At 44.8% G+C, this 26,867-nt stretch overlaps 1 protein-coding gene across 3 annotated transcripts in view; it reads right to left on the bottom strand.

Annotated features, from left to right (window-relative positions):
• Positions 1–26,621, bottom strand: part of LOC132384722 (beta-1,4 N-acetylgalactosaminyltransferase 1-like) — a 142,062-nt gene extending 115,441 nt beyond the window's left edge. The window contains exons 1-4 of one of the 3 annotated variants that reach the window (XM_059956123.1): positions 26,313–26,621; positions 19,725–19,943; positions 13,674–13,835; positions 11,977–12,083 (exon numbers count right to left, since the gene is read on the bottom strand). In XM_059956123.1, the coding sequence (XP_059812106.1) occupies positions 11,977–12,083; positions 13,674–13,835; positions 19,725–19,943; positions 26,313–26,362 (538 nt within the window). In that variant the 5' untranslated portion in view covers positions 26,363–26,621. Of the gene's footprint in view, positions 1–11,976; positions 12,084–13,673; positions 13,836–19,724; positions 19,944–26,158; positions 26,246–26,312 lie in introns of those variants that run through there. The other 2 variants (XM_059956124.1, XM_059956125.1) reach the window with 2 other exon arrangements.
• Between the last annotated feature and the right edge of the window lie 246 nt (positions 26,622–26,867).

Raw genomic sequence — 26,867 nt, 5'->3', positions numbered from 1 at the left:
CACACCGCTACACATTGACCTTTGTTGAGGTACAGCGTATTACTCCACATTTGCGCTTTACTCTTTGTTCGTCTTGACCTATTTGTGTGAACAGGCGTTCAGCGTCATGAACATCAACAAAGCCAGCCACAGATCCAAGTTAACTGACCAACACCTCAGATCCATCCTGAGAATCACCACAACAAAACTAAATCCAGACTTTGATGCGCTGGCTAAAAAGGGAGACCAACAACACTGTTCCCACTGAAATTAAAAATAAGTTTCTTCGTTGTGTTATGTAAAAAATGCATTTGAAAATATTTTTTTCAATAAGCCTTACATGTTACATGTCATTTCTGTTAAGTGATGGACATGAGTAGTGCGCAGGTGCACGTACGTTCTCAAAATAAAAAATGTGCTCCAGATCAAATAACGCGCTCCGCATACTGGCGCACTGTCACTGTTCTGTCCTTGTGCTGGTCGTTGTTGAGTTTTGGCACAGGGGACAATTGAATAAGAAGGAGCAGGACAAGTAGACCTGCATCTCCTACCGTTTTTGAAATAAAGACAGTCAGGAGGAGAGCGATGATGATAATATCTTGAAGGATAACAGAATTTTCAGTGCTTTAAAATAATAACTGTTACTATTTAAAAAAGCTGTATTTTATTCATTTAATTTTCAGTGTTTTAAAAGTCATTTCAATAAATAGCTAAATACCATGGGACTTCAAAGACAGATATTTTGTTGTAATGCATTTGTTCATTTTCAATTGAAATTAAAGCACATGTTTTCTACATATCCCATGATATTTTATTTTCCCTTATGAGGTAACACTCCGTCCATTTGCTCCTGGTCCTTAATCATCTTGTGATCACTGCCTCCTTAAGTTCCCTAATCACCTTTCTTTCATTACATAACACCCAATCTAGTACAGCTGTCCCCCACTTTACGAATGTTCGCTTTACGCCACTTCGCTTTTATAAAAGACCTACATTAGTAACCTGTTTTTGCATTACAAAGAGCATTTTCGCTTTTACGAAAAAATTTCCCATATAAATTAATGGTTCTTCGCTTTACGCCATTTTAGCTTAAGAAAGATTTCATAGGAATGCTCTACCTTTGTAAAGGGGTGGGGGCAGCTGTATAGCTGATCCCCGAGTAGGCTCAACAACAAACTGCTCTAAAAAGTCACCTCATAGACATTCAACAAACTCATTCTCTTAAGATCCATTTCCAAACTGATTTTCCCAATCAACCTGCATGTTAAAATCTCCCATGACTATCATAATGTTGCCCTTTTGAGATGTTGCCTGACCCCCTGCGTTCCTCCAGCAGTTTGTTTCCTGCATCTGAGATGGTCACAGACATGAACCTCAGTCAATTCTGGGTTGGCCAAACTCCCCCATTTGGAGGGTACAGTTGGGGGCCACTCCTGCCACCTCTCCTGGGATGTGTGTGAATGGGGAAATTATAGAAGTATGGAGTCCCACTTAAGCTAGTTCAAAATTCAGGCTAAATTTATTATCAAAGTACATCACCATATCCTACTTTGAGATTCATTTTCTTGCAGGTATTCACAGTAGAACAAAGAAGTACAACAGAATCAATGAAGAAAATGACACACAAAGACTGACAAACAACCAGAGTGCAAACAAGACCAACTAAATAAATAATATTGACAACACGAGTTGTAGAGTCCTTGGAACAGAATTTGTAGTTTGTGGAATCGGTTCAGTTTTGAGATGAGCGAAGTTATCAATGATGGTTTATCTAGTCTTATTTGCTTGTGTTTAACCCACATCCTCCTAAACCTTTCCTGCCCGTGTACCTTGTCCAAAGTACCTTTTAAATGTTGTTAATGTGCCTATCTTGTCCACATTGGATGTGGATAACATCCAGCTCATTTGTGATGCCTCCACAGTTGAATTGCTTGCAATAGGCAGTGGAGGCTTATGTAAGAGGACAGACTCTGGGCTGAGCGAAGGCAGGCGGGATCGGGAGTCGACCTCTTCATTGAAGAAAACCGTTATTAAAATCAATCTCTTCCACTGATTAGAGATATTTCTCAGGAGTGCTGTGTACGCACGGCCCTTAGCATTATCAATGACCTCTCCCATCCATCCAACAATCTCTTTGACCCTCTACCATCAGGCAGGAGGTACCATAGCATTAGGACAAGAACTGTCAGGATGAGAAACAGCTTCTTCCCCCAGGCTGTAAGACAACTGTACTCCCTACTACCACCCAGATCTCATCACACATGAAGCGGCAGTAATATATACTGTTTACTTTTTAACTTGTATCATATAACCTTTTTATTTGTGGTAATATTACTTAAGTGTTGGGTATGTTTGTTATATTTGCTATGTTATGCACCTTGCTCCAGAGAAACATTGTTTCTCTTGGTGATATACATGTGCACAGTTGAATGACAATAAACTGAACTTGAACATGAGAAACACAATTTCTTTAAATGTTCTAATTCCTGGCCTGAGCTTCTATTCTCTGTCATACCTTTCGAGGAAAAAAAAACATATGAAATAGAGATGTAACTCCTACAACATATAACTCTGAGGTCTTTGTTTCTAGTCTACTCCAGAGCCTCCAACTCAGCAATGAGTTGATGGGTTTGTGGAAGGGCCTACTACTTGGCTCAGTTCCCTTCTGTGGGGACGTCACGTTTTTAACACTCCCAAGTCATTACATAAAATGCAAATATTCTTTTATGGAATTTGAAACAGATGGACTTGCATAGAACCATAGAAAACCTACAGCACAATACAGGCCCTTCAGGTCACAAAGTTGTGCTAAACATGTCCCTACCTTAGAAAGTACTAGGGTTACCCATAGCCCTCCATTTTTCTAAGCTCCATGTACCTATCCAAAAGTCTCTTAAAAGACCCTATCGCATCCGCCTCCACCACCGTTGCTGGCAGCACATTTCACGCACTCACCACTCTGCGTAAAAAAAAAACTTATCCCTGACATCTCATCTGTACCTGAAACCTGTGTCCTCTTGTAGTAGCCATTTCAGCCCTGGGAAAAAGCCTCTGACTATCCACACGATCAATGCCTCTCATCATCTTATACACCTCCATCAGGTCACCTCTCATCCTCCAACGCTCCAAGGAGAAAAGGCCCAAGTTCAGCCTATTCTCGTAAGGCATGCTCCCCAATCCAGGCAACATCCTTATAAGTCTCCTCTGCACCCTTTCTATGGTTTTCACATCTTTCTTAACCACAGAGTCAACCTGCGCAGCAGCTTTGAGTGTCTTATGGACACGGACCCCAGGATCCCTCTGATCCTCCACACTGCCAAGAGTCTTATCATTAATACTACATTTTGCCATCATATTTGACCTACCAAAATAAACCACCTCACACTTATCTGGGTTGAACTCCATCTGCCACTTCTCAGCCCAGTTTTGCATCCTATCAATGTCCTGCTGTAACCTCTGACAGCCCTCCACACTAACCACAACAGCCCCAACCTCTGTCATCAGCAAACCTACTAACCCATCCCTCCACTTCCTCATCCAGGTCATTTATAAAAATTACAAAGAGTAAGGGTCCCAGAACAGATCCCCGAGGCACACCGCTGGTCACCAACTTCCATGCAGAATACGACCCGCCTGCAACCACTCTTTGTCTTCTGTGGGCAAGCCAATTCTGGATCCACAAAGCAAGGTTCCCTTGGATCCCATGCCTCCTTACTTTCTCAATAAGCCTTGCATGGGGTACCTTATCAAATGCCTTGCTGAAATCCATATACACTACATCCACTGCTCTTCCTTCATCAATGTGTTTAGTCACATCCTCAAAAAATTTAATCGGGCTTGTAAGGCCCGAAATGTCAACTGTACTTTTTCTCCCATAGGTGCTGCCTGGCTTGCTGAGTTCCTCCAGCATTTTGTGTGTGTTGCTACTGAGTCCATTATTTTAAACTGGCATTTTCTAATCACCATAATATATCATAGGCACAATGAAATTAAAGGTCCGATCAGCTTGACTTCCTGCATCTTTTGTGCAGAAGTTTGCTTCTTTAGCACCTCTGATGCTGATCATGTTCTAATTATAACAGTAGGCAGGGCACTTCTCCACAACAAAAGATAATAGCACATGAGCCTCTGACGAAACCTGTAGTATAATTCTGAGCAAAATATTGCATCACAATATTGACAGAGGCCAACGGAAAAGTCAGCCACCCATCTCTTCAGCCAGTGAAGGTCTATTGGGAAAGTCAATGGTAATATTGGCTAGTCATCCTTTCAGCACAGTTTGGTTTACAAAATTATATAGTTACTGAATACACAGCATAAAAAAGTGGAGCAAGAAATAACACCACTTTTTCATAGTTACAGTAGTTATTCCACATATTTTGAAGCACTACTTGAGATTTCTGTACTCTAGAATAGTGGGGCTAGATCTGGATAAAAATGTTTTTTTTAAACTTGAAATTGGTACACATGTCCTTTAGCTATTCTGCATATGTAAAATCAACATCTCTCTTTGGGTCTACTAAAAATAAAACTTTCAGCGAATAAATATTCACTCAGTGGTCACTTTATTAGGTACAGGAGGTACCTGATAAAGTGGTCACTGAGTGTATGTTTGTGGTCTTCTGCTGCTGTAGCCCATCCACTTCAAGGTTCAATGTGTTGTTCATTCAGAGATGCTCTTCTGCACACCACTGTTGTAACGTGTGGTTATTTGAGTTACTATTGCCTTCCTGTCAGCTTGAACCAGTCTGGCCATTCTCCTCTGACCTCTCTCAATAACAAGGCATTTTTGCCCACAGAATTGCCACTCACTGTATGTTTTTTTTTTGTTCTCTGCACCCTTTTTTGTAAACTTTAGAGACTTATGTGTGAAAGTCCCTGGATATCAACAGTTTGAGATACTCAAACCACCCCATCTGGCACCAACAATCATTCCACAGTCTAAGTGACTTAGATTACATTTCTTCCCCATTCTGATGCTTGGTCTGAACAACAAATGAACCTTTTGACCACGCCTGCATGCTTTTATGGATTGAATTGCTGTCATGTGACTGGCTGATGAGATATTTACATTAATGAGGTGTACCACTGAGTGTAAAACCTCGCAGCCCTGTATCCTGAAAATTTAAGAGTCTTTCCTTCAAGTTAGCTGCTGGCCTGATCATCTTCTGAGTGACTGACTGTAAAAGCAGTTATTTTGGATAATAAATTTAAAAAAATACATCAACGGGAGTCTCTCACATCGCTCTTATCCCACTATACTTGGTGTTGTAGCTCTCTCAAGGAAAAACTTCAAGTTAAAACTTTATCAAGATGGACAAAATAGAAATATATTGCAAAATAGATTTTCATGGAGAAAGATGTTTTTAGAAATCTATTCCCCTGTAAATTATGCTTTGTGAAGTTATTACTTTCCCTTTTTTCCCTTTTTTGTTATTGAGGCTGTAAATGTGTTTATGGCTTCGCATTTTACACATTTGTCTAAGCCAGTGGATCATTTCTGAGGAACTGACAGCTTAACTGACAAGCACAAGCTGTAATTAGGACATCTAGAAGGTTATTCTACAGCTTTTAATTGAAGTATTAATTTTTATGACTGTGATCTTATGTTGAAATAGGATATCTCAGATTTGTTGAAGGACTTGACTGGAGATTTTTTTTTAATTAACTATCTTGTACACTACCTTCAGGCTGCTGGATCATTTCATTGTGAAGCCAAAATCACCAATTCACATGTTTGTATTCTTCCACAGTCAGTAGACTTGACATTATGATTTTTTACTAGTTTCTCCAGCTTCTGTCAGTTTAATTTCAAATGTTAAAACATTGTTTTCTGTACTGAACAGTTGAACTTAATAAGATGACAATAGATTTTGTCAGGTTTGTAACAGTTGCATGATCAACTACTTTTTTTTATATAAATATCATGAAACCTTGTACTCATGGAGTATATGCAATGGAATGAGGCACAGATAACAGTTTTGTCCAGAAATTAATGCACAATATTTGAAACTTTGAGACAGGAAACTAGAACATTCACAATACCAAATGCAGGTATCACAAGAAGCAGAGTTAAGTGGCAGGGGTTACTAGTCAAGGACATGCAGACATAATTCAGATACCATTTTAAAACTGATTACTCTATCTTTTTAATCGTGTTCTGATTTGATATTATTTAAAGTTAAAAAGACAATTGGAAGTTTTAGGAAACAGTTAATTTCCATTGCCTTATGTTCTTCAGTATTAAAACGTAACTAATACAGGTCCACAATCCCATATCCAAAATTCTGAAATCCAAAAAGCTTCGAAAACCGAAGTTTATTTCGCCAACAGCTGACGTCACTCAGGTGTGACGTGGCAGCACTAGCAAAGGCTGCCAGACGTCAGTTGTGGCTCAGTGTTCGTACTGGTTACACTTGCATTTGCTGTTCGCTGATATTTTGTGTTCACTGTTGACTTTGTGTTTAATTTCACTGTGAAAATGTCAAAAAGAGCTGCAGATACCCCTATGGGTAACAACAAGAAAAAGAGAAGGAAGCATCTGTCATTATCAATGATGCAGAAAGTGGAGTTATTGCAGAAGCTTGATCATGGTGTGTCTGTGTGGCATCTTACTGAAGAATATGGTGTCGGAACTACCACTGTATATGATTTAAAGAAACAGAAAGACAAGTTACTGAAGTTTTATAGTGACAGTGATGTTCTACATTTATTCCAATAAGTCATTTACTATGTGTTTGATTCGGTTCGTTTGAAGCTGTATATTTTTATGTTTTATTGAATATTTCTGTGGGAAATAAAATTTTCTTGTCATTATTCCCTGAACAATACAGTATAACAACTATTTGCATAGCATTTACATTGTATTAGGTATTATAAGTAATCTAGAGATGATTTAAAGTATACGGGAGGATGTGTGTAGGTCTGGAGCTCCGCCAGGCCCCAAAGTCCACCCACACTGAGACAGGTTAAATAAGGGACTTGAGCATACATGTTTTTTGGTATCTGTGGGTGGTCTCGGAACCAATAAAAAGGGATTCTGAAATCCGAAAAATTCTGAATTCGGAAATGCAGCTGGCCCCAAGGATTTCGGATAAGGGATTATGAACCTGTACTTGCATTGAAAAGGTCTGTAGGACAATATTGCAAAGTTTTAACTTAAAGTTATTTATCTGTGATGTTTGCTGTTTACTTCTGACATTTTTTCCTCAGGTCAACGCACAACTAAATAGTCCTCTTAACTCGCCAACCCAATCTCCAACGCCATCTCCAGTGACGAACGTGACAAACGTCTGTCCTGGTCTAACACCACTGCCACTTATTGCCCAGTTTTCCAGACCTGTGGGTCCAGCACAAGGTGAATAACTCTTCAAATAACATGTAAAATGGGTTAAAATAATATATACTGATTCTTGTAATACAGAGAACATTTAACTATTTAAATGCTTGTGACAATTGTACCCTCTGTTGCTTTAGTATTGACAAAGGCAATGAATCCATTGTAGGGTTAAAAGCACTGATGCAACTGTACAGTATGCTTGACAAACATTTCAAGATTGTACTTTCATCTCCCTCCTTCCTAATGTGAGTGTACACACACACACACACACACACGCGCGCGCGCTTGAGCGCTCGTTAAGTACATTGCTTCTATCTTTTGTCTTATCCAAACATCTTGCTTTTAATCTAACTCTATTTCTGGTCAAAACAAAAGCATTCTGTCCATGCTACTATTTTTCCTCATCTACCATGTGCTCAAGGTTAATAAGTATTCTAGCAACACACACAAAATGGTGGTGGAACACAGCAGGCCAGGCAGCATCTATAGGAAGAAGCACTGTCAACGTTTCGGGCCGAGACCCTTTGTCCAGTCCTGATGGTGCGTTGGCCTTCATCAACTGTAGGGTTGAGTTCAAGAGCCAAAAGGTAATATACAGCTGTATAGAACCCTGGTCAGACCCCACTTGGAGTACTGTGCTCAGTTCTGGTCACCTCACTGAAGTGGATCAAATCATGGTTGGACAATGTGCTGAAAAACTTGAGTCCCAACATGGACAAGATAAGGGATGATTGTGGACTTTAGGAAGGTGCAGTCTGACCAATCCTCATTGCACATACATGATTCCTCTGTGAAAAGATTTACGAGCACCAAGTCTCTGGGAGTGCACGTGATGGATGATCTCACCTAGTTCCTCAACACCACCTCTTTGGTCAAGAAAGCACAGCAACGTCTCTACTTCCTGAGGAGATTGAGGTGTATGAGGCTCCCCTCCCCCATTTCAATAAATCTTTACAGGAGCACCACTGAGTCTACATCGCCGTTTGGTACAGGGATTACGAGGACTACTGAAGGGGTCATCAGGGTCTCTCTTCCACTCATTAGAGATATTTCTCAGGAGTGCTGTGTACGCACGGCCCTTAGCATTATCAATTACCCCTCCCATCGATCCGACAATCTCTTTGACCCTCTACCATCAGGCAGGAGGTACCATAGCATTAGGACAAGAACTGTCAGGATGAGAAACAGCTTCTTCCCCCAGGCTGTAAGACAACTGTACTCCCTACTACCACCCAGATCTCATCACACATGAAGCGGCAGTAATATATACTGTTTACTTTTTAACGTATCATATGACTGTGGTGAACTACATATACCTGTCTGGACACGCCCCCTGCTGACTGCTCCTGTGGCTCCTCTCACAGACTCCTGTATAAAGGTGATTGGAGGCACTGCTCCCCCCTCAGTCTCCAGGATGTTGTGTGATGGTCACTTGCTGCTGACTGCTCTCTTCCAGCTAATAAAAGCCTATCTCTCGCCTCAGGTCTCCAAGAGTTATTGATGGTGCATCAATAACCTTTTTATCCGTGGTAATATTACTTAAGTGTGCGAGTTATTTTACTGTGCTATGCACCTTGGTCTGGAGGAACATTGTTTCATTTAGTGATGTACATGTTAACTTATGTTTCTGTTGCTTATGACGCACTGTGCTGCAGCTTGCAAAAAGCTTGTTTTTGTGGCTGTGTATGCCGCTGACATTAAAATCATTCTTCTTTCTGCACTGCAAGAATAGAAGGAAACAAATTCTGTGGAATAGCCACATTGAAAGAAGGACTGGGTGTTGCTTCTATTATCAGAACAGGGGAAATGATGGTTAATTTGCCAAGGTGTACTTAAAGGTACGAAAGGTAGGTTTAGAGTAGACAAAAGAATTTGGAACACGTTACCTGAGAGGGCAGTAAATGTAGAAACTTCCACATTTCAGAAGTGGCTGGACAACCAGTAATCACCAAGATATGGAAGGCCAATTGGCGGTAAATGGGATGATCATATTTGGGCATGGACATGATGGGCTGAATGTACAACCCTAACCCTATGACTTTACAAGAAGCAACCATTATAGGTACATGGAATCTAGAGCAAAGAGATAGAGTTGTACAGCATGGAAACAGGACCATCTGCTCAATCACTCCATGCCAACCAAGATGTCCATTTAAGCCAGTCCCATATGCCCACATTTTGCCCATATCTCTCTGAACCTTTTCTATGTACTTGTCCAAGTGTCTTTTAAATTGTTATTAATGTATCTACCTCAACCACTTTCCCTGGAAGCCCATTGCACATACTGACTGCCATTTGGGTGAAAAAGTTACTCCTCAGGTTACTATTAAATCTCTTCCCTCTCACCTTAAACTTATGCCCTCTAGTTCTTGATTCCCCAACCCTGGGAAAAAGTGAATGTATTCACCCTATCTATACATGATTTTATACACCTCTCCCTCCCCTTTCTGTCTCCATCTCTGGAGACAAACTGTCAACTGACATCTTTTATAAACCTACTGATTACCAAGGTTATCTCGACTATGCCTCTTCCAACTCTATCGGCTATAAAAATGCCATTCCCTTTCCACAGTTTCTTCCGCTCTGCCACAACTGTTCTCAGGATGTGACTTTCCGTTCCAGGACATCAGAGATATGCTCCTTCCCTTTCTTCTATGGTCCACTCTCTTCTCCTAGCAGATTCTTTCTTCTCCAACTCTTTTCCTTTCCCACCCACCTAGCTTCAATTATCACCTTCCAGACAGTCCCTTCCCTTCTCCCCACCTTTTTCTTCGTGTCTCTTCCTCCTTCCTACACAATCCTGAAGAAGAGTCTCAGCCTGAAACATTGACTGTTTATTCATTTCCATAGATACTACCTGACCTGCCGAGTTCTTCCAGCGTTTTGAGTGTGTTAATTTATACACCTCTGTGAAATCACCCCTCATTCTTCTACACTCTAATGAATAAAACCTCCTTCCATAACTCAGTCTGATATTAATTTAAGACTAAATTCAGAAGGGAACAGCAAATACTTTAATACAAGCTTAGTGAGGCTGGGGATTAAATGTACGCAGGTGAAGCTTTGTTTCACTTGAGACAACATCCATCCACTGTGGTTTTGGCAAGAGCTGCAGCACCCACAATGAGATTCCCAAACTAGCTGAAACACGTAGTGTGGAGAGCTTTGAAGAGGGAACAGGAGTCAAGTGACTGGCAGGGGTGTAAAGAAAGAGCAGAAGGCACAGACTTTGACTCAGTCTCAGCTGAGATCACATGGGTTGCCTTGTTGACGAGCTGAAGGAAGTCAATGAGTCCTGAGGAAGGGTCTTGGCCCAAAGCATCAACTGTTTATTCTTTTCCATAGGTGGTACCTGACCTGCTGAGTTCCTCCAATATTTTGTGTGTAGTGCTTTGGATTTCCAGCATCTGCAGATTTTCTCTTGTTTGTGATCTGAAGGAAGTCTTTCATTAGGAAGCACACAGCATTTCTTTCCAAATGCATGGTTGCTGGGTGACCTTTGAACAGATTTAGAGTCACAGAGCACTACGACACAACCCATCTAGTCCATGCCGAACCTACTATTCTACTAGTCCCATTGACCCACACCTGGACCCTAACTCACCACCCCCCCATCTGTGTATCTGAACAAACTTCTCTTAAATGTTGAAATCAAATATCATCCTCCATGTCTTCTGATAGCTTGTTCCACATTCTCGGAGAGAAGCTCTCTCTCATGCTACTCTCAAGTATTTCACCTAGTTTGGATGAGTTTTATTAATATTTTCTCGTATTTTGGGATGTAGTTGTCACCGACAACACCCCTAGTGACAATTGAACAGAGGAGACTGTTCAGCACGAACCGCCCATGTGGGATGGGGTTCACATACAGGCTACACCGTGTAGGGCAGCGAATTTCCTCCCTTGAAGAATGTTATTGAGTCTGACTTTTTTAGAGAACAACCTCATTGCAGAAAGAGTGGCTGCAGCATTCTGCAGACCCTGACTCTCTCCTGTAGCTGTAGCCCCACATTGATGAGGGGAAGTAGAAGGCGATGGCACCTTCCCTGTTCTTCCTCCCTCTGACCTCTTCCTGTGAAGCTCAGCAGAACACCAGCCCACATCCCACCACACACTGCTGACCACTGTTCCACACTGCCCCGAGTGTGGAGATCACTTGGAGGTGTAAGGACTCCAGGGAGGAGGATCGTCTCAGGGGCCTGGGACAGACCTCTCCCTTCCTGGGGCCCTATGCCTGAGTAGAGCTAGCCAGGCTCAAAACCAGATAGCCCCTTCATGTGACCAGGGTTGACATGGGAGGATTCGTCTAGACACCCACCGCCTCACCCACTAGCCTGCGCCATTGGCTGGGCCAGCTGTGAGCTGTTACATGTGAACCTGACCTATACTGATGTTGGGGCATCAGGTCCAATTCAGATGCTAAATACTAAAATCATAATCCACATGTGAACATTAGGGCCTCAATGTTGTCCTTTGAGCTGAAGATAAGATATCCCACAGCTCTATTGGAAAAGCAACATGGAAGAGGTCCTCCAAACAAAAGGAGAATATGTGGTCATTATCACACAGCAGTTAGCGCAATCTTTCTTTTTCATGACAACACTGGCTACACCTGGTTGGGAGATGATGTGACGTGATGAGTCATTTTTTTCGCTGACCTGGAATTAAGATGGTTTTCATCGGCCGCACTTCAACTCCTTGAATCGGGTATTGCAGAGGAGAGTTTGCTTTAGCAATGAGCAGAGCGTCAGCAGGGCTCTTCGTCCTGGAGAAACACCACAAACAGAGCGGTCAATATCTTCATCTTCAACCGCCAAGGCAGAGCTCGATTGCCAGAGCACACAGAGAAATCTCATTATCTGTATACACTCCCAACCTCACCATACCATTAAAGATATAAACTGACTGGCAGCAATGAAAACAAAGCGCTGGAGACACTCAGCAGGTCGATAAAGAGCATCCTGATGTACGCATCTTTGCTGTCCGGATGTTCCAGGGTTGAGTGGAGATCCAATCTCAAAACTAGCACTAATCGGGTGTCCGCTTAAATAACACAAGTCACATGGAATCCCTGAGCCTATCAAAATAAACTTGACAAGCTTAAACAGAGAGCACCAGGAGACCGCATTACAAAGAGCAAGTTGCTTGTGAAAAAAACAACTGTAAATGATTAATAACTCTTATTAAACAACTATTAACCAATTCAGACTCTAAAAACCTCGGAGCCCAACACTCTCTGGCTCCCAGCACGAGACTGAAGAACTTATTACAATCAGTGAACTCTCCAGCCAGTTGATCAGCACCGGTCTTTAGTACTCGGCCAGGTACCCCATCTGGGTGGCATGCTTTCCGTGAATTCACCCTCCTGAAAGATGCTCTTACGTCGGCCTCAGAGACTGAAATCACAAGGTCATCAGGGGCTGTGGGAGTTCGTGAAGGTTTCTCCATGCTTTGATGGTCAAAACGAGCATTAAAGGCATTGAGCTCATCTGGGGGTAGAACCTTGCTGTCACCTATGCCGCTTGGTTTCACTTTGTAGGAGGTGACAGCAGTCAAGCCCTGTCACAGCTGTTGAACATCCTTTGGTCTGGAATTCCCACTTCACAGTTGAGATGATGTTCTGGGGATCGTACCTAGATGCCATGTATCTTACTTGTCGCCTGACCTGGCCCTCAGCAGATTCCGGATCTCATAGTTCATTCAGAGCTTCTGGTTTGAGAAAACTCTGAATAATTTTATGGAGACACACTCTTTTTATGAAGTCAAAAACAACGGTGGTGTATTCAATCAGATCCTCTGACGAGCCCTCGAACACGGTCCAGTCCACCTGACTCAAAGCAATCCTATAGCCACTCTGCTACATTCCTCGAACATTTTGTTTTTGGCTCTAGGTTCCAGCATCTGTCGTCCCTTGGCTTAATTTGGAGACAGGGTAGGGACTGCAATTTGAAACCAACTTGTTTTCTTTCTCCCCCAATTCTCATGAAGGGTCTTCCACCTAACATGTTAATTGTTTCTATTTCCACCCTGCCAAGTATTTCCAGCATTTTGTGTTTTTATTTCAGATTGCCAGCATCTGCAGGTTCTTTTTTAATCTTCACTCTATTCTAAGATAAAAATCTGGAATTCTTTGATTCTAGTTGCAGGGTTTTTTCTCTCTCCTTAAAGTCTGGAATAAATAAAGATCAAATTGATTTTTAAAATATGCAGGTTTAGTCAATGCAGATTTGAAATGGAAACCATCCTAAAATGTAGACATGTGCATGCTCCTCAACAGTTGGAGAATTTCCATGTCTCCCTGGATAATTAAGATCCTTCAAATATAGACATGTACATTGTGAATGATGAACCATACCTTTGCAAAAAATGTTGATACTCTTTCTCTCTCCTTTCTTTCACCTCTTGGCGCTCTCCTACTTTAAAGGCAAACTCCAGATCAGAGACAGAGTCCAGGTTGAGAAGGGTCTTCAGCGTCACCTCCTCCTGTTCACATGTGCAATCATTTCTTGTGAGCTGCCTGGGGAGGAAAATGATTTCAGACTTTAAGGCAAGTTGTGATGCGCAAGGGCAGTCACTTCAGGTAGTATAGTTCATTGATCCCGCTCATAGATGGACTAAAATGTACAGGGAATCTAGGACTAGGGTCGGAGTCTTAAAATTTAAATTGGTAAATTGGTTAATTGGTAAACCAGTTCATTACTATCACATGTACTGATCTAATGTGCATACCATCCATACAGATTACTTCGTTACAACAGTGCATTGAGATAAAACAATAACAGAATGCAGAATAAAGTGTTACGGTTACAGAGAAAGTGCAGTGCAGGCATACAATATGATATAAAACCACGACGAAGTAAATTGTGAGGTCAAGATTCAAGTAGATCTGCAAACAGGCGGGACAGATATTATTTCTAACCCTTTTAGACCCGGTGACATTCTGGTACATTGTTTCCAAGTGCAATTTGATGAACTAAAATGGGGCAGAATCAACGTGCACAACTTTAACTCCAGCCCCTTTGACTTAAAGGTCATCATTCTCTTTCAGTTCCCAGTCCTTTACCATGTTGCATAGTTCTAAAGTAGATCGACAAATAATACTTGCCAAAGCTAAGGACTAATCTGAATTTTAAAAAGTGCTGAGAATAAAAACATGCTCGCAAAAATAGTTGCTAACTATAGTTAAATTAATAGGGTAGGGTGTCTGTACTTAAAGAGACAGCTGTGTTCTGCATTTCCAAAAATACAATATCCCAGTATGCTTTGAGAGACACCCAGCTTCGCCAAATTATAGGCTGTGTAACAGTAGCCAAGAGGGTGAGTGAGAGAGTGAGAGTGTGTGAGAGAGACTGAGATGGTAATGACAGAGTGAGAAAGAAAGATTTTAACAGCGAGAGAGTGAAGGAGAGGGACAGGGTGAGAGAGAGTGAGAGAGAGAGAGAGAGTAAGAGAGGAGTGAGTGAGTGAGTGAGTGCATAGGAGTAAGAGAGTAAGAGAGGAGTGAGAGAGTGCATGAGTGATAGAGAGAGAAAGAGAGGCGTAGGGAGAAAGATTGAGTAAGAGAGTGAGAGAGTGCCTGAGAGAGAGTGAGAGAGAGAGAGGGGTGGAAAGAGTGAGAGAGATGAAGAGTGAGTATGAGAGAGGGTGGGGCAGAGAGACAGAGAGGAGGGGAGAGAGTGGGGGAGAGAGGGGAGTGAGAGAGAGAGGGGTGGTGAGAGGGGTGAGAGAGAGAGGGAGAGAAAGATGGGGTGAGAGAGGGAGGTGGAGAGAGAATGAGAGAGAGAGGAGAGAGGGGGCTGAGAGAGGGGGTCCGAGCTAGAGAGAGCAAAATCGAGGTGGTAGGGAGACAGAAGGGGAGAAGGAAAGAGCATGGGGGAGCGAGAGAGAAAAAGAATCGAGGAGAGGAAGAGAGAAGGGGTGGGTGAGAGAGGGAGAGGGGGGTCAATGAGAGGGGTGGAAAGAAAAGGGGTGAGAGGGAGGGGAGAGAGGGTGGGGAGAGAAAGAGACAGAGGAGGAGAGAAAGGGGAGAGAGAAAAAAATGGGGAGTGAGAGAGAGGGAGACAGTGAGATGGGGAAGAGAGAAAGAGGGGGCAAAGAGTGGGGAGCGAAGAGAAAGGGGAGAGAGGGCGGGGAGAGAAAGAGGGGGGTAAGCAAGAGAGGGAGGGGAGAGAGAGAGTTGGGAGAGAGATGGGGAGAGGGGCAGGAGAGCGAGATGGTGCAAAGAGAGAAATGGGAGAAGGAGGGATGGGAGGAGAGAGAGTGGAGAGAGAAGTGGGGTGAGAGAGGGGGAAAGAAAGGTGGGAGAGAGAGGGGGAGAGGAGAGAGGGAGGGAGAGGGTAGGGAGACAGTGAGGAGAGAGGGAGAGAAAGAGAAGAGGAAGAGGGGTGAGAGAAAGAGGGGAGAGAGAGGGATAGAGAGAGTGGGGATGAGGGGGGAGAGAGATAGAGAGAGGGGTGGAGTGAGAAAGGGGTGGAGAGAGAGGGGCAGAGAGGTGGGAGAGGTGGAGGGAGAGAGTGGGAGAAAGAGGGGAGAGAGAGGGGAGAGATAGAGGCAGATACAGAGAGAGGCATAGAGTGAGGGGGATAGAAAATGGGGGAAGAGAGGGGGAGAGAGAGGGGGAGGGAGAGAGAGGGGGGAGGGAGAGAGAGGGAGAAAGAGGGGAGAGAGATGGGGTAGAGAGAGGGGAGGCAGATACAGAGAGAGGCATAGAGTGAGGGGGATAGAAAATGGGGGAAGAGAGGGGGAGAGAGAGGGGGAGGGAGAGAGAGGGGGGAGGGAGAGAGGGGGGAGAGAGGGGGGAGAGAGAGGGGGAGAGAGAGGGGGGAGGGAGAGGGGGAGAGAGAGGGGGAGAGAGAGGGGGGAGAGAGAGGGGCGGAGAGGGGGGGAGAGAGGGGGGAGAGAGGGGGGGAGAGAGGGGGGAGAGAGGGGGGAGAGGGGGGGGAGAGGGGGGAGAGGGGGGAGAGGGGGAGAGGGGAGAGAGGGGGAGAGAGGGGGAGAGAGGGGGGAAAGAGAGAGGGGGGAGAGAGAGGGGGAGAGAGAGGGGGAGAGAGAGAGGGGGAGAGAGGGGGGAGGGGGGAGAGAGGGGAGAGAGGGGGGAGGGGGGAGAGAGGGGGGAGAGAGGGGGGAGACTCTTCTTCGATCAGTGCTAGTCATTCACTGATTCAATTTAAAATTGTAGATCGTTACCATTTGATGAAGGAGAGACTTTCTAAAATATTTCCCAATGTTGACAAGTATTGTGATAGATGTAAAACTGAGCTTGCGACACTGACACAAATATTCTAGTTGTGCTCTATATTAAAACAGTTTTGGAAGTCAGTCTTTTCGACAATTTCTTGAGAGGGGGGGAGAGAGAGGGGGGAGGGAGAGAGAGGGGGAGAGAGAGGGGGGAGGGAGAGAGAGGGGGAGGGAGAGGGGGAGAGAGGGGGGGAGGGAGAGAGAGGGGGGAGGGAGAGGGGGGGAGAGAGAGAGAGGGGGAGGGAGAGAGAGGGGGAGGGAGGGGGGGAGGGAGAGAGGGGGGAGAGTGAGGGGGGGAGGGAGAGAGAGGGGGGAGGGAGAGAGAGGGTAGGAGGGAGAGGGGAGGAGAGAGAGGGGGGAGGGTGAGAGGGGGTGAGAGAGGGGGGAGGGAGAGAGGGGAGAGAGAGGAGGGAGAGGGGGAGAGAGAGGGGGAAGGAGAGAGAGAGGGAGAGAGAGGGGGGAGAGCGAGAGAGGGGGAGGGAGAGGGGGGAGAGAGAGGAGGGAGAGAGAGGGGGGGGAGAGAGAGGGGGAGGGAGAGGTGGGGAGAGGGGGGGAGAGAGAGGGGGGAGGGAGAGAGAGGGGGAGAGAGAGAGAGGGGAGGGAGAGGAGGAGAGAGAGAGGGGGAGAGAGAGAGGGGGAGAGAGGGAGGAGGGGGGAGAGAGGGGAGAGAGGGGGGAGGGGGGGAGAGAGGGGGGAGGGAGAGATAGGGGAGAGAGAGGGGGGAGGGAGATCGAGGGGGAGGGAGAGGGGGGAGGGAGAGAGGGGGGAGAGAGAGGGGGGGAGAGAGAGGGAGGTGAGAGAGAGAGGGGAGAGAGAGAGGGGGAGGGAGAGAGAGGGGGGAGGGAGAGGTGGGGAGAAGGGGGGAGAGAGAGGGGGGAGGGAGAGGGGGGGAGAGAGAGGGGGAGGGAGAGAGGGGGGAGAGAGGGGGGAGGGGGGGAGAGAGGGGGGAGAGAGGGGGGGAGACTCTTCTTCGATCAGTGCTAGTCATTCACTGATTCAATTTAAAATTGTAGATCGTTACCATTTGATGAAGGAGAGACTTTCTAAAATATTTCCCAATGTTGACAAGTATTGTGATAGATGTAAAACTGAGCTTGCGACACTGACACAAATATTCTAGTTGTGCTCTATATTAAAACAGTTTTGGAAGTCAGTCTTTTCGACAATTTCTTGAGAGGGGGGAGAGAGAGGGGGGAGGGTGAGAGGGGGTGAGAGAGAGGGGGGAGGGAGAGAGGGGAGAGAGAGGAGGGAGAGGGGGAGAGAGAGGGGGAAGGAGAGAGAGAGGGAGAGAGAGGGGGGAGAGCGAGAGGGGGAGGGAGAGGGGGGAGAGAGAGGAGGGAGAGAGAGGGGGGGAGAGAGAGGGGGAGGGAGAGGTGGGGAGAGGGGGGGAGAGAGAGGGGGGAGGGAGAGAGAGGGGGAGAGAGAGAGAGGGGAGGGAGAGGAGGAGAGAGAGATAGGGGAGAGAGAGGGGGGAGGGAGATCGAGGGGGAGGGAGAGGGGGGAGGGAGAGAGGGGGGAGAGAGAGGGGGGGAGAGAGAGGGGGAGGGAGAGAGAGGGGAGAGAGAGAGGGGGAGGGAGAGAGAGGGGGGAGGGAGAGGTGGGGAGAAGGGGGGAGAGAGGGGGAGGGAGAGGGGGGGAGAGAGAGGGGGAGGGAGAGAGGGGGGAGAGAGGGGGGGGAGAGAGGGGGGAGAGAGGGGGGGAGACTCTTCTTCGATCAGTGCTAGTCATTCACTGATTCAATTTAAAATTGTAGATCGTTACCATTTGATGAAGGAGAGACTTTCTAAAATATTTCCCAATGTTGACAAGTATTGTGATAGATGTAAAACTGAGCTTGCGACACTGACACAAATATTCTAGTTGTGCTCTATATTAAAACAGTTTTGGAAGTCAGTCTTTTCGACAATTTCTTGAGAGGGGGGGAGAGAGAGGGGGGAGGGAGAGAGAGGGGGGAGAGAGAGAGGGGGGAGGGAGAGAGAGGGGGAGGGAGAGGGGGGAGAGAGGGGGGGAGGGAGAGAGGGGGGGAGGGAGAGAGAGGGGGGAGAGAGGGTGGGGGAGAGAGGGGGGAGAGAGAGGGGGCGAGAGAGGGGGGAGAGAGAGAGGGGGGAGAGAGAGAGGGGGAGAGAGGGTGGGGAAGAGAGGGGAGAGAGAGGGGGATAGAGAGGGGGAGAGAGGAGGGAGAGAGTGGGAAGGGGTGAGGGGGGGAGAGAGGGGGGGAGAGAGGGGGGGAGAGAGGGGGGTAGAGAGGGGGGAGAGAGAGGGGGGAGAGAGAGGGGGAGAGAGAGAGGGAGAGAGAGAGGGGGGAGAGAGGGTTGAGAGGGGGGAGAGGGGATAGAGAGGGGGGAGAGAGAGGGTGAGAGAGAGAGGGGAGTTTGAGGGGATAGAGAGGTGGGGAGACAGAGGTGAGGAGGGACAGAGGGAGGGGACAGAGAGAGGGTGGGGAGAGAGAGAGGGAGGGGAGAGAGAGAGTGAGGGGTAGAGAGAGAGGGAGAGACATTCCTTTGGTATGTGTGTTTTATCCTAAGAAGCAGGAGTCATTTGGTTATGTATTACACTGTGTATCATTGTGTGTGCTTTCCAACTATTTGCAGTGACATTCAGAATTAACTTTGTGACATTAAAATAGTATCAAACAGCTGACACAGAGAAAGCTGAGCAGAAGGTGAACCATCCAGGACATTGCATTCAACCCCATTTATTCAGTGGACTGTAAAATGTCTTAACAGATATTTCAGAAGATCTTCTGGATATTGGAATAACTACTGCTCTCTTACCATTCTGCAGTCCATGAAAACTCACAATAACATTTCTTAATAATCCCAAATCTAGGTTTGAATTGTTCTGCTAAACCCAAAACTACCATCCATGTACACTATATACCTAGGATGCCTGAGACTCTGGCACAGTCCCTCAGTGTAAAAGTTGGAAGCTTACCTGAACTGGTTCACCTTCTCTGGATAGGACAGCACTTTGAGCTTTGAGCCTGTCCTCCTTGACTCGCTAGTGCTAGGAAATACCTAACTTTCAAGTTTTCCCTTTTCCCTTTTCCCTTTTACCCTCCAGATGCATATATTGCAATGAAGGATGATGAACATTTTAAATTTGCATTTTCTGACTCATTTTCCTGTTACTTTTGATTGCTGTCACACATTACAAAACAGTAGCTCACCTAACAACGGTCTCTTTCCTTGTGTAGTATATATGTTGCACCACAGGCTCCCATACTCCATATCCTGTCTGGTCATAAGGAATATTCTGTGATCGGTACTGAATATCCACAGAAGGTCCATGGTGTAGGTGGTTGCTAACCAGTATATATATCCCTATGATCAAAGCCATCAGAGACAAGTAGCAGACAATCTTCTTGCATGGACGCATTCTACACGTGCTAAGAAGAGGTGTAAAATTAGGACATTTATTTCAAGAACATTTGAATACAGTTAAAACACCAGGTTCACTAAGTGTGCAGCAAGTGTGAAGTTAGATGATATCCCAAATTCAGCGGGGTGATCACGAACAATGTGGAGTCAAAATGAAAGAAGAACACGATTGGAGGCATCTTTTCTGCATAAAAGAGGAAGATGAAAGGGAATTTAGGAATGTTTCAGAGTGTGGGGTTTTATACAGCTCAATGATCTGCAGAATTGGGCTTTAACTAAAGTGATATCTCACCAGCATGCTGATATCCCCACTGCCACAGAGACCAGTTCAATACCAAGAACCAGCTGAGAGCACAGGATACAGTAAAGGCTCTGGGGCTGGATATCTTCACAGCTGGAGAGCTGAAGACTTGTGCTCCTGAAACAGCAGTGGCCCTGAGCAAGCTGTTCCAGGATAGCTGGCATCCACCCAACAATGTGAAACATTTCCTTCTTCCTCAACTTTCATGACAAGTCCAAAGAGGCAGCATTGGACTGTGTGTGGTATTAAGGAGCCTGGTCAAAATGACAGTAGGTCTGTCGCCTTTTTTTAAAATTGCAATGCAAATTATATAGGAAGTAGTCCTGCAAAACAAGCTTCTGAGAGAAACTTACAAAGTTCAAAAGCTAATTCAACGCTTGCAGCGAGAGGAAATGTGTGACACAAAACAGTAAAAATTGCACAAAGTTGAAATTTAAGATGGAAGTAGGTTAGGTGGCATCTTCAAATTTGGCTTTTTTTCCAGTTTAGAACCTCAACCCGAGGACCTGATCTATTTTTATCCATGATCAAGTTAAAACTAATGTTGTTATGATCACTAGACCCAAAGTGTTCCTCTACACACACTTCTGTCACCTGTCCTAACTCATTTCCTAATAGGAGATCTAATATTGCATCCTCTCTAGTTGGTACCTCTACATATTGATTTACAAAACTTTCCTGAACACATTTCACAAACTCTAACCCATCTAGACCTTTAACAGTATGGGAGTCCCAATCAATATGTGGAAAATTAAATCCCCCTACTCTCACAACTTTATGTTTCCTGCAGTTGTCTGCTATCTCTCTACAGATTTGCTCCTCCAATTCTCGCTGACTATTGGGTAGTCTATAATACAACCCCAGTAACGTGGTCAAACCGTTCCTGTTTCTCAGCTCCACCCATATGGCCTCGGTAGATAAGTTCTCTAATCTGTCCTGCCTGAGCACTGCTGTAACATTTTCCCTGACTAGCAATGCTACCCTCCCCCCCCCCACCACCACTCTTCATCCCTCTGCCTCTATCACGTCTGAAACATCGGAACCCTGGAACATTAAGTCCTGCCCCTCCTGTAGCCAGGTTTCACTAATAGCTACAATGTCATAAGTCCACGTGTCAATCCATGCCCTCAGCTCATCAGCCTTCCCCACAAAACTCCTCACACTGAAATAGACAAACCTCAGAAGATTATTACTACCACACACAACCCTTCTATTTGTGACTTTGCATGAAACTTTAACATCATTTATTTTCACCCCCGCTCCACTATCTACTCTGTCACTCTGGTTCTCATCCCCCTGCAAATCTAGTTTAAACCCCACCCCCAACAGCATTAACAATTCTCCCTGCAAGGATATTGGTCCCCCTGTAGTTCAGGTGTAACCCATCTCTCTTGTACAGGTCCCACCTGCCCCAGAAGAGGTCCCAATGATCCTGAAATCTGAAACCCTGCCCCCTGCACCAGTTCCTCAGTCACGTGTTCATCCTCCAGAGCATCCTACTCTTACCCTCACTGGCACATGACACAGGTGGCAATGCTGAGATTACCACCCTCAAGGTCCTGCTTTTTAACCCCCTACCAAGCTCTCTATACTCACTCTTCAGGACCTCCTCACTCCTTCTTCTGATGTCATTGGTACCGATTCACTTTAATGTCTCCAACAGTGCCAACGCCCCTCTCACAGCACCTTCCTACAGAACTGCAGATGATGCAACACCTGCCATTTTACCCCTTCTCCCTTCTCACTACTCAAGGAGACAAACACTCCTTCTGGATGAAGCATCAATTCGCTTGTACCTCTTCTTATCTGGCATATCACAACATGTGAGAAATGTTGAAGAGATAAAATCTACTTTGGGTGTTGACTTTGGACATCCTTGCTCTTGTATTCTAGACCTCTTGAAATGAATGCTAACATGGCATTTGCCTTCCTCACCATCAACTATACCTGCAAGTTAATCTTTGAGTGTTCTGCACAAGGACTCCCAAGTCCCTTTGCATCTCAGATTTTTTGATTTTCTCTCCGTTTAGAAAATAGTCCAGACATTTATCTCTACTACCAAAGTGCATGACCATGCATTTTCCAACATTGTATTTCATTTGCCACTATCTTGCCCATTGTCCTAATCTGTATAAATCCTTCTGCAGCCTACCTGTTTCCTCAACATTACCTGCCTCTCTATTAATCTTTGTGTCATCTGCAAACTTGGCAACAGAGCCATCTATTTCATAAATTTATATACAGCATAAAAAGAAGTGGTCCCAACACTGACCCCTGTGGAACACCACTAGTCACTGGCAGCCAAACAGGCAAGGATCCTTTTATTACCACTTGCTGCCTCCTACCAATCAGCCAATGCTCTAACTATTCCAGTAACTTTCCTGTGTTACCATGAGCTCTTAACTTGCTAAACAGCCTCATGTGTGGCACCTTGTCAAAGGCCTTCTGAAAATCCACATACGGTACACAACATCCACCAATTCTCCTTTGTCTATTCTGTTTGTTGTTTCTTCAAAGGATTCCAGCAGATCTGTAACAGCAAGAATTTCTCTTAAGGAAGCCATGCTGACTTTGGCCCATTTTATCATGTGCTTCCAAGCTGATTCTGATACTTCTCCCCACAACCCACAACTCCCACAAAATCCAAAAATTAATTGTGTGCATTTTCAATGACTCTTCCTTCAAAGACTCACAGCCCTCTGAGAAAAGAAATCCCTTCTCATCGTGGTCTCAGATGAGCAAGCCCTTAATCTGAATGAGGCTTGCTTTAGATTTCCCTAGTAGGTGAAGCATCCTCTCACTTTTCAACGTTCAAACTCCAATTGTCACAACCACAGATCCAGCAGCGCAGCAGATATGACAATTGTGCTTGTGAATATGCAAGCGTCAGCTAATTATTATTTCATTGTGATAATACGTAACTCCATTCTTTTCATCATAGTGCTTGTCAAGACTTGAACAGAGCACAGCAAAGCTTCGCTGCCTGTTTGCATTTGGCCTTGCCTGAGAAATTGGACTGTCGCGTCAACTGATTCTGAAGACTAGCGGTATTCATTTTATAATTAGTTGTTCTTTTCAGCCCCAGTGTAGGTTTTGTTTGCCATTTGAGAGTTTTAGTTAACATCCCTGTATGGCCTAGCATTTATTGTTTTCTTTCCCCTTTAACACTGTTTGCATTAATGCCTGTGAACTGTGACCACACTTCATCAAGGACATCAAACTACTGCACTTTCTCTGAAACAATGTAAGTATGCATAAGGATCCCAAAACCATAAACAGTATTCCAAGTGTGGTTTCACCCTGTACAATTGTGGTAAGATTTCCTTAATTTTGTATTCAACCACTCTTGTAATAGTCCATAAGGCCCTTTGCCTTCCTAACAACTTACTATACCTGCAGGCTAACCTTGTGTACAAGTACTCCTGCATCAAGTTCAGCTTCTATCCCACTGCTGTAAGACCCCTTGCATGTACCTCTTGTAAAATAAAGGTGAATTCTTAATCTCTCAAACTACCTCATTGTGACCTTTGCACCTTATTGTCTACTGCATTCTCTTTGCAACTGTAACACTATACCCTGCATTCTGTTACAGTATTATTTTCCCCTTTATGCTACCTCAACGTACTTATAGAATATGGAACATAGAACATTACAGCACAGGACAGATCCTTTGGACCATGATGTTGTGCCAATATTTTGACCTACTCTAAAATCAATCTAACCTTTCCCTTCTACATAGCCCTCCATTTTTCTATCATCCACGTACCTATCTAAGAGTTTCATAAACGTCCCTAATGTATCTGCCTTGACCACCATTCTTGGCAAGGCATTCAAATTTAAAATTAAAATTATGCCTCTTTGTATTAGCTGTTTCTGCCCTGGGAAAATGTCTCTGGCTGTCCACTTGATCTATGCCTCTTATCATCTTGCACACTTCAGTCAAGTAACCTCTCGTCCTCCTCCTCTCCAAAGAGAAAAGCCCTAACTCACTCAACTTATCTTTATGAGACATGCTCTCTAATTTAGACAGTATCCTGGTAAATCTCCTCAACGCCCCCTCTAAAGCTTCCACATCTTTCCCATAACGAGACAACCACAACAGAGCACAGCATTCCAAAATTTTGTATTGAATGATCAGTTATGGCATGCAAAGAAAAGCTTTTCACAGTATCTTGGCACATTTGACAATGATAAACCATTTATCGATTAGAACATAGAACAATATAGCAGAATAACAGCCCACAATGCTGTGCCACACTAAATAAAATAGTAATCCCTAACTAAACAAATACCTTCTGCCTACACAATGTGCATATCCTTCCATTTCCTTCATTTTCAATAGACAGTAGGTGCAGGAGTAGACCATTCGGCCCTTCTAGCCAGCACCGCCATTCACTGTGATCATGGCTGATCATACACAATCAGTACCCCATTCCTGCCCTCTCCCCATATCCCTTGACCCCGCTATCTATAAGAGCTCTATCTAACTCTCTCTTGAAAGCATCCAGAAAGTTGGGGCAGAGCATTCCACATATCCACCACTCTCTGGGTTAAAAAAGTTGCTTCTCACATCCCCTTTGAAATTACTGCCTCTCACCTTAAATGCATGCCCTCTGGTGTTATACATTTCAACCATGGAAAAATGATACTGTCTGTCTACTCTATCTATGGCTTTTCCATTTAAACAATATTCTGTGTTTCTATTCTCCCGACCAAAATAAATAACGTTACACCTCCCTGATTATACACGTAACTTACATAGGTAAGTTTGCAGCTGATACAGAGGTTAATGACATCATGGATAGTGTGGCAAATTGTCAATGGGCACAGCCTTAAACAAATGAAGGAGAGCATCAGATTGGAGTTTAATCCAGGCAAATGTGAGGTGTTTCACTTCGGACGCGACAATACACTGTTAATGGCAGAATCCTTAATTGTGTTGATGGACAGAGGGACTTGGGGACCGAGTTCATAACTGCTTGAAAATGACTGCATAAGTAGATAGGGTGGTCAGAAGGCAAATTGCATGCTTGCTTTTATTAGTCCAGCCATTGACTTCAAAAGTCAGGAAATTATATTGCAGTTTTATTAAACTCTGGTTCGACTGCACCTGGACTATTTTATGCAGTTCTGAACTCCCCAATATGGGGAGAGTGACTCGGTCTGGATTACAGAGCATGTGGTATTGAGAGAGGGTGGATAAACTTGGGCTATTTTTTCTTCTGGAGCGGCGGAGGCTGAGGGCAGAGCCGTAGATGTTCATAAGATCACGAGAGACATTCACAGCCCGTATCTCCCCACCCTCGTCGAATTGTCTCACACTAGAGTACATGCAGTTCAAACGTGAGGAGATGGTGAGGGGGGGTGGGGTGGGGAGTTCGAGGGAGATGTTACGGCAAAGTTTTTTTTTGGAATGGTGGGTACCTGGAATGCGCTTCAAGAGACTCTCGTAAATGTGCAAAATGTGGGGGAATACGAACACCTGCAGGCATAAGGGGATTGGTTTAGTTGGCCGTTTAATTAGTTCGGCACAACATGGTGGGTTGTTGGTGCTGTTTCCGTGCCGCACTGTTCTGCGTGCTGTACTTCATCTACCGTATTTAACCCCTTTGCGATCATGTCTAGACCGCTGTCTTTCCCCCCAGACGACACTGAGGTTCTGACTGTGCGGGTGAAGACCAACGGCCAAACCTTTACCAACAGCCGATCCGTGTCAGTAAAGACCAACCTTTACCAACAGCCGATCCGTGTCACAACGAGACCTGCTCGCTGTTCCTTATTAAGATACTCAAACTTTTCTGAGTATTCTCCCGCCTCCGGGACAAATATGAAAATCATCGCCCATAACTATGTGTGCCCTTTTTTCTCGGCATAGACTGTGCAAACCGAACAAAATGCAGCAAAAAGAACTTATGAAATTACTTGCGCAGTAACGATAAGACATTCCGAGGATTTCAGTACCGTTGCGACAAGCAAGTCAGTGCGCTTGTAGCAATGATAAAATCACTTAATGCGCACTAAGCACACTGACTTCAGATCCTTCAGCGATAAATTAATAACTGGAAGCAGCCTCTACCTGTTTGGTTGCTGAACTTCCGTCTTTCCACTGTTGTTTCTCCACAGCATACTCTTCCTTTCTTTTCCAGTCCTTCAGAGTCCTGGCAATGCTGATAACCACAAAATATCTTCACAGTGGAATTGAAACTTGCGCCCTAGGAGCGACTGTCACAAAGATATGCAATACTTCCCGGGTAAAAAAACACGTACGAACGCGGCAGGCCGGGCAGCGTCCGCGGAAACGAGCAGTCAATGTTTCCGTAAATATCACACTATTAAGCGTGAATAGAGCAACATTGTATTTACTGCCTAGGTCAGTATCATAAAGTCCCCACCGCTTACACTATTTCATAAATACCGCGGCTGCAAATATGAGCAATTTCAAATTTCAAAGCAAATTTAGTACCAAAATCCGTTTTCGTTATCAGATAAAACCCAGAGACAAATGTCTTGCGCGATAACCATTTGACGATCAATGTAAGGCCGCATCCCCTTGAGCAATAAATATTGAGAACATGAGATAAAGAGTCCTTGAAAGCGATTGGTTGTGGGAATATTTCAATGATGGGGCAAG

Source organism: Hypanus sabinus, chromosome X1 (genome assembly GCF_030144855.1).
Source record: "Hypanus sabinus isolate sHypSab1 chromosome X1, sHypSab1.hap1, whole genome shotgun sequence".
NCBI classification, from domain to species: domain Eukaryota; kingdom Metazoa; phylum Chordata; class Chondrichthyes; order Myliobatiformes; family Dasyatidae; genus Hypanus; species Hypanus sabinus.
This window is presented reverse-complemented; position numbering and strand designations above follow the sequence as displayed.